The 8489-nt window shown below is 43.1% G+C and overlaps 1 protein-coding gene and 1 pseudogene across 1 annotated transcript; one reads left to right on the top strand and one right to left on the bottom strand.

Annotated features, from left to right (window-relative positions):
• Positions 1 to 1965: 1965 nt before the first annotated feature.
• LOC149114081 (uncharacterized) lies at positions 1966 to 3995 on the top strand. Its single transcript, XM_089286029.1, has 2 exons — positions 1966 to 2694; positions 3984 to 3995. The coding sequence occupies exons 1-2, from the start codon at positions 1966 to 1968 to the stop codon at positions 3993 to 3995; spliced, it is 741 nt and encodes a 246-aa protein (XP_089142155.1).
• Positions 3996 to 5106: 1111 nt separating this feature from the next.
• Positions 5107 to 7208, bottom strand: LOC149114080 (uncharacterized; annotated as a pseudogene).
• Between the last annotated feature and the right edge of the window lie 1281 nt (positions 7209 to 8489).

Raw genomic sequence — 8489 nt, 5'->3', positions numbered from 1 at the left:
TCGAAGGAAAACGTCACTTTTTTTCGATCTTTTATAACGTCAAAATGAGCACAGCAAACAAAACGGACAGTGAATTTTCTTACGTTTCCTTCGGTGGAATTCCGTAAAACTTGGCAGATTGGTAGTAAATGTTTTACTTTAGTTGGAGTTCGTTTTTCAGGGAAATCTATAGGACCAGTTTTCTCGCAGCGATAAAAGACGTAAATTTGCAAAAATCGAAAAACCTGCCTTTACAACCCCTACGTTTTTCGCCTTTAAAATTCGTATCCCACAGGAAGCGATATGCTGTGAAAATCTGGGAAGATTTCACTGAAGGAAATTCAAGAAAATCGCAAGTAAAGCCATAAAAAAGCAAAAAAACAAATCTGTTTGGGCATTTATAATTCAAGACTAAAACCAATAATTTTAACAGAGATAATAGTAAAACACTATTTAATCATTGCTTATTGCATATAATTAGTTTGAGAGGACTGGGTGTAAAAACGAATGCAAGAAACGGCATTTAAAACATAACACTTGCGCGCTCAACGCCATAAATGATTACCCTATGGAGCCACCTTAAGGTGATTGCTCACATTTGCATTGCGTATCCTTATGCGCATAATTTATGGCGTCATTCGCGCGCGCTCGTGCACGCGCAGATTGAAAACATGGCGGATTTGCCTTAGCCTGCGAACAGGCTCCCGGCGAGGACGGAAAAAAAACTTCGGCGAGGGCGAAACAGAAGAATTCGGACAGCGAAGCGAGCTTCGTTCGGGCTCACCGGGAGCCTGTTCGCAGGCTAGATTTGCCTTGATACTGAGTTCTGTCAGTTGAAAACTGGCTATAGCTCACTAACGAGCTTGGGCACCCCAAATTTTTTTTCCAGTCATTTTAATCAACTAATCATTCGCTTTGCTATTAGAGGTTGCATAAATAAGGAAAATAACAGCTGCACTTTAGTCTTTTCTATTTTGCAGTTTGATAGCAGTGGCAAGCAATTTGGTTCCAATATTTTAACAAGGATTTAGCTGTCTGTCAAAATCAAACGTCAAAAGATTATTTTTGTCCGACACGGGTATTGACTGTAGTTTGAGACGTGTTTTCATGAGTCTGGGCTCACAAAGAGTTTAGAATAACTTGGAATGCGTTCTTGTAGTAAGCATTAAGTAATGCTGAAAGACCCTAAAATGGGACATTTTCAATGCCTCACTTAAGGAGCATGGGCACCCCCCTTTTTTATTTTATAATTAAAGTTCTCATATGATAAATATTCAGTGGACAAAGTTTGAACAAAAATCTATTGACAGTTTTATTTCTTTTTTCTTAAATGTCCTGTATTCGACAGGAATATGTATGACCTTCAAATGATTACGTGTGAATATAAACAAAACTAACCACGAACAAGGAGTCAGCAGTCCAATGAGTTTAGTTAGGGAGACGACCGAGCAAGGTTTTGGTTGACCTTGATTGGTACTGCAAACACGCCAGCAAGGCGCAAATTTAGAGAAGCTATGCGCTGCAGACATTTCATGTCACTCGATTTAGCGATTTAAAATAGGTAAATTAAACAAGACACCCAGACCTTTTCTAGGGAGCGTTTTCAGCGGCAAAGAATGTGTAAAGTGTGCTCGGGTGATCCTTTCAATTATACTAGCAGATAAAACGGGGTGTCACGAAGACACCCGATGAAAAGGTTCTTTCGAAAGTCATTCTATAATTTCGTGTCTGCGGTGGACCATCAATGGTCTCTATAATGGATCTGAGTATCTGAGGTTTAAGAGCCCATTGATGGTGTAGGGTCTGAGGAGATGAGAGGAATTGAATGATGATGGGTTGAAATATTGAGTTTGGCATGTTGAGTAATTATAATAATAATAATAATAATAACAATAATAATAATAATATAATAATAATAATAATAATAATAATAATAATGCACAGACAGAAGGCATAACACTACCAGATGACACTACAATAAGAGCAATGGAAGAAAGCGAAGGGTACAAGTATCTAGGAGTGCTTGAGGCCAGCGACATGCTTCATGACCAAATGAAGGACAAAATCAGGAAAGAATACTTACGACGCGTTAAAAAAGTTGCCCGCTCGAAGTTGAACGGTGGAAACTTGATACAAGCCATAAACATCTGGGCAGTGTCACTCGTTAGATATGCAGGAGGAATACTTGAATGGAGGAAACAAGAACTTCGGGACCTAGATCGCAGAACAAGAAAATTGCTAACCATGAATGGAGGTTTCCATCCACGGGACTGCGTGGCACGACTTTATGTGCCAAAGAAGGACGGAGGGAGAGGTTTGATATCCGTAGAGGATTGTGTCAATCAAGCAAAGGTATCGCTAGAATGTTATGTCCAAACAAGCGAGGAAGAACTGTTAAAAGCCGTCAGGAGGGATGGGGATGCGAATAGAGAAACAGCTGCCAACTTTAAAGCGAGGAGAAGAACTGAAAATATTCAAGACTGGAAAGAAAAGCCGTTATATGGACAGTTTGCAAGACAGGGTGAAGAACAAAGAAGTGAGGAAACATGGACCTGGTTAAAAGAAGGAAAGCTCAAGAGAGAAACAGAAGCTCTTATCATTGCTGCACAAGATCAAGCAATACGAACAAACTATATTAAAACGATGGTTGACAAGTCACAGAATGACCCGAAATGTAGAATCTGTCAGCAGAGTAACGAGACCATTAGCCATATTGTAAGTTCGTGCTCGAAACTGGCACAAAAAGAATACAAAAGGAGACATGATAACGTGGCTAGAGCAATCCATTGGGACCTGTCAGGAAAATGTGGGTTTGAACGAAAGGAGAGATGGTATGACCATGTTCCAGACAGTGTGCTTGAAAATGAGGATTACAAACTTCTATGGGACTTCAGTGTGCGAACAGACCATGAAATAGGGGCTAGGAGACCGGATTTGGTGATCATTGACAAGAGAGACAAGAGCTGTCAGATTATAGATGTGGCAATTCCAGAGGATAATGGGGTGAGAGAGAAGGAAGATGAAAAAGTTGAAAAGTATCAAGATCTAGCAAGAGAAGTTCGAAAAATGTGGGGTGTGAGGACAAAGGTTATTCCAGTGGTAGTGGGAGCATTGGGATCAATACCACTGAGATTGAAGGACAATCTGAGAGCCATTGAGGTGGGCATTCCTGTTGGACTGATCCAGAGATGTGCATTGTTGGGGTCGGCAAGAATTCTTAGAAAGGTGCTGGAGATGTAGAAAGAAGAGAAAAAGTAAACAAGGGGTGTTTCTTGGCTTCCCTAGGCAACTTGTTGTTGCCCGGAGCCAATGACGAAACCAGCTTCAATATCATCAATAGCTGGTGCGTTTTCTATAATAATAATAATAATAATAATAATAATAATAATAATAATAATAATAATAATAATAATAATAATAGATAATGGTAATAGGACTGAGTGAAGTCCAATTCGGTCTGTAATCATACGAGCGATTAACAAAATCGGACGACCGTGAAGCGGGAGTCCGATTTGTTAATCACGAGTATGATTACAGACTGAATTGGACGACACGATGTCCTGTTACCAATTAATCAAAACTATGACAAAATTCGAGAAACGAACAAACCATCGATTAAGCGCTGAACGATTTTAAAACGTCGTTATGAATGCTGAAAAACCCAGCAGTTTACTCAACAAAGTGCACCGCAACAGCGCGCGCAAAATGACGCGTATTGTCCAATTACAAGCATGACGCGTACACTGTCCAATTAATGCTCAAATCGGGCTGCTGATAGCCAATCACGTTCGAGAATTTTGTTATAGTTTTGATTATAATAATAATAACAATAATAATAATAATAATAATTTTATTACCGTGTCAGTCTTCCTAGTTTTTACAAATAAAAACTAATTGGACATGAGTATCTTATCTTCAACAGCAGATCATCAACGGTCTCTTTGGTTGTTTATAAATGTTGGGGTTTTAAGATCCCTTTGATGGTCTTCTGATCTGATTCTTAGGGACTCTTCTGATATGAGCTCGGTAACCGGGACGAATTTTGTGGTCTGTTCATATGGGAAATTTCAGCCCGGTCGACCGGGATAAAATCCAAGAAACACAGGTGACAACAGTTTTTGGGCCGCTTAAGTTGTTCTCCAGAGGGAAACACGCTTGCAGCGACGGAGTTTGTCAGACTCCCAGAGGATTCGGGATCTATTACAGCAAAACAATCCAACGGGACGACAGGGAATACGTAGTGACTTGGGGCCGTCGATAGAACCAGGAACATTGAACTTTCCGGAACATCCTGGAACATCGAATAATTATAGTACTTATGAGAAAATGTGTAAAATTAAATTTCAAAAGATTAAATTAAACAAAAATAAACTGGTATCAGCTCGGACAATAGAAAACAAAACAAAAAAGAAAACAAAAGAAAGAAAAATGAAAATGACTGCAACGAGTAAAGGCTAGCAACTTAGAAGACTAATCCATTCCTTCCAGTCGTTCGCCATCAGTTTATTCCCAGATCTCGTTCTTCATAGAAAACATAGATGGTGGCGTACCAACTCTTTAATCAGACCAAAAAATATGGGTACACCAGTGTGATTTCTTTATTCAGTTCATTACGTCAATTCAAAGATATGCGTATACACGATTCCTCATAAAGAAATAGTTTCTCCATGAGATAGAAATAGAAACTCTTCGGCATTGGGTTTCTTGTCTAGACTAGTGCGGACTGCTCGAGTTCTGATGATTTATTAACAATAACTTGGTGGGTCATAGTGACAGGCGTTCCAAGCGGAGAACGCGTATACTGGGGATGATAATTGCAACAATAGGACGGAACAGTGACAAAACTATGGCTAATGAATTAACAAGCAACTCTATGATGCTCAGAGGACCACCTCAGATGTTGAAGAAATCAGGGATCAACGAAGGAAACGCAATGAATTACCTGGCATTCATCGTCCGAATCGTCCATGTTTGTGTTAAAAAACAGGGTGCTGTAAAGCCACGTGACGCAATTGGCGGGAAAGAAGAGGAGCCTGCACTCATTGTGGTCAGTTGGATGAATACACAAAGCTCCTTACCCCTCCCCTACCCCCCAAAATATCTTTACATATTTCGAGCTGATACCAGTTTATTTTTGTTTATTTTATTTTTGGAAATTTAATTTTACACATTTTTCTCATAATTATGAACAATTATTGGATGTACGCTTTCGGCCAGTCAGAAAAGAGATAGTGAGTTCAATGTATAATATCGTAATTACTGATGCGCAGTATAGCGCATGAGTTAAGGACTGGGCTCCGTTTCTCCGTTTTGGTGTCACATTTGTGCATGTAAATTTATGCATGCATACATTTACCACGGTCTTTTTGTATTTAAGGCGGTACGATGAACGCAGTGCAATGTCCACCGACCATAGAGGCATAGATGAAAGGACAATACAAGTACCGCCAAGGAGGGGGAGCACCCTCATACGAAGCCGGCTCGCCAACTTCGCCGGGGAGTCGAACCCCGCCCCACCATAAAGAGACAAAAGTTAAATAGACACGGTTTAGAACATTAACCCATGCAATAAAAGCGAGTAAATGAAAGACTAGTTAAAAATATACTAGCTCAGTACATCCAACAAAGGCGACCAGGACTAGGGAAAGAGACCAAAGACTTCAATACATGTGATAAGAACGAAGAAACCCGAAGAAGCAGTTAAGAACGCTAACCCAGTGCATCCAATAAAGGCGATCAGGATTAGGGAAAACGGACGAAAAGTTCTAGATAAAACCAGGCACTCAAAAACTTAGTTTAAAAGAATCGCCAGAGACACGGCCAACGACGCCATTAGCACCCCATTGACGATGGAAGAGGCGACGACGCCGCTGGGAGAGGAAACGCTTGAAATACAGAGGCAAATAGAAATTTGCCCTGGACTTGAGACAGGCCAGGAGCCTGAGAGCACTAGGTGGTACCGAGCGGAAGCGATAGTCGTTCCGCTGGCATCAGACTAAAAACTTACAGAGATTCAGTAAGTAGGAGAAGACACGAGGAACACAAAGAGGCTCGTCGCTGCTAAAACCAAAGAGCATGTGCCGCACAGTTAAGGAAGGAGCCAAGGGGGAGGCCCGAAAAAGCAGAGATTGAACAAAGCCAATGTCACTCTGGATGAGAGGACACGAAAAGAAGAGATGTTCAGAGAACTCCATGTGATAACCACAAAAACAATTGGTGGGCAGGTTATAACCAAAGGAGGATAGCCGTTCAGCGGTGTACAAGACCCCATGAGCAATTTTCCAATTCAGATCAATGACTTGCCTGTCCAAGGGCAAGAAAAACAGAAACTTCCAGGTTGAAGGCCAGTCGAGGTCACCAAAGGATGGTCTGAATTTGGTAACACAATGAGGCCGACAAGGATGATTAAGGAGACTCAACTGGTAGCACAATTTGCAAGAAAAGGAAGATGCCGGGAGGTCTACATTTTCGACCAAAGAGCGTACAACCAAGCCATTTGGAGAGGCTGAGCCATTCAGAGCTTTCCACGCATTCAGCACGGCAGCATAAAAGGGAGGAAGCCCGGCAGGAGAGAAAGCCGAAGGCGCCGAGAAGACACTCATGGGTCTATACCAAAACGGTCAAAAAACCAGAAGGTCATTAGAGAGACCCAGCTGTTCGGGGAGCACAGATAACGGCGGATCCATTGCACCAAGAGAGCATTAACTTTAAGAGCAATAGAGACCATATTAAAGCCACCCTTGGAACGGTCATGGATTACTACATTGCGAGCCACAAGGTCACGCTTCCCACTCCAGAAGAATTTGAAGATGATCGAGTTGAGCTCAGCAAGGACCCAGGGCGGCATATGCACCAATGAGGCGACATACCAGATCCTTGACAGAGCGAGGGCAATAATAACTAGGGCCTTGCCGCTATATGACAGAGACCGTGAACGCCATGAGGAAAGGCAGTTCTCAACGGCCTCAATTCGAGGGCGCCAGTTAGCAGTGTCTACGTTACCATTCCCAATGACAACACCCAGGACTTTTAACTTGGAGGAAGACCATTCGATTGGCACCGGTGCATCCACACGATCACGCCAAGCACCAAGCCAAAGGCCCTTGTACTTCTCCATATTTAATTTGGCTCCGGTGCCGGCCTCAAAGAGGGCATACGTGTCAAATACAGCCACCGTAGCAGCATCCGATGATGAAATGACAGATGTGTCATCAGCATATAAAGATAAAACCGGCAAAGGCACAGAAGTACGAGTCAACACAAGGCCCTTGATGGCCGGGTGGGCCCGGATATTAACCGCCAGGACTTCCATTGTCAGAACATAGAGGAGAGGAGACAGGGGGCAACCCTGTCTAACTCCCCGAGAAGGTTTAAAGTAACGAGAAGTGTAACCGTTGATGAGGATGGAGCTCCGAATGTCAGAGTAAAGCAAAACCACCCACTTGATGAAAGATGGGCCAAAACCCATTCGAGAGAGGGTAGACTGGAGGAAGGGCCAATCGACGCGGTCGAAAGCCTTGGTCCGAAGACAAGATGGCAAGCGGGAGATCCGCATCGTTGGCATAGTGAACCACATCCCGGAGGAGGGCCACATTCCCACCAATGAAGCGACGGGGGACTCCGCAGGTTTGATCACGGGCCACGACATGATGAATAACTCTTAGAAGTCTTTACCAGCGAGAGCTCTGGTACAGATTTTATAGTCCACATTTAAGAGACTAATAGGGCGCCAATTCTTATGCAATAGTCGATCACCCTTCTTGAAAATGAGGGAGATAAGCGCACCCCGTTGAGAAAAGGGAAGAAGACCAGAGTCAAAGGAAGCATTTAGAACCTCGATGAGGTCAGGACCCAAGATATCCCAGAAAGCCAGGTAAAATTCGGCCGGGAGGCCATCCGAGCCTGGAGATTTTCCTTTAGCCATACCTAAGAGTACCTTATGCGTCTCCTCCACTGTAAGATGGCCCTCACAAAAGGGGACTTGCGAAGGAGGGACAAAAGAGGACAGATTATCTAGGAGCTGATTCTGGACATCGGTGTTGGTAGGACAGGCACAGAATAAATCAGAATAAAAGGAGACCCATGAGTCGCAGATGCCAGGAACATCAGCCACAATAGAACCATCAGGATTCTGCATGGCGGAAAACCATTCCTCAACGCCATTTCTCTTCTCCAACCGAAAAAAGTAGCTGGTGGAGGCTTCGCCCTCCTCGGCCCAACGGGTGCGAGATCTGATGCGGGCACCCACAGCCGCTGCACGGTCAGGAGACGCGATTGTTGACAGCGTGGACTCGTGAACATTAAGAAGGGACACGCGCACATTGTCAATTTGAGCTTTTAAATGTTGGGCCAGAGATTGCAATAAAGTACGAGCCGAGTTCCGCTCTTTCGATTTTGAGGCACCAGCTTTGATAGCCAGGCTCTTTAGATGATTCTTACCCGTATCCCACCAAGATTGTAGAGAATCAAAGGAGTGTTTCATATTTTTCCAGCCAGCCCAGAAATCCGAG

The sequence above is a fragment of the Orbicella faveolata genome, unplaced genomic scaffold, assembly GCF_042242905.1.
Source record: "Orbicella faveolata isolate gen_17 unplaced genomic scaffold, um_ofav_v1 contig_14, whole genome shotgun sequence".
Classification (NCBI taxonomy): Eukaryota; Metazoa; Cnidaria; class Anthozoa; order Scleractinia; family Merulinidae; genus Orbicella; species Orbicella faveolata.
This window is presented reverse-complemented; position numbering and strand designations above follow the sequence as displayed.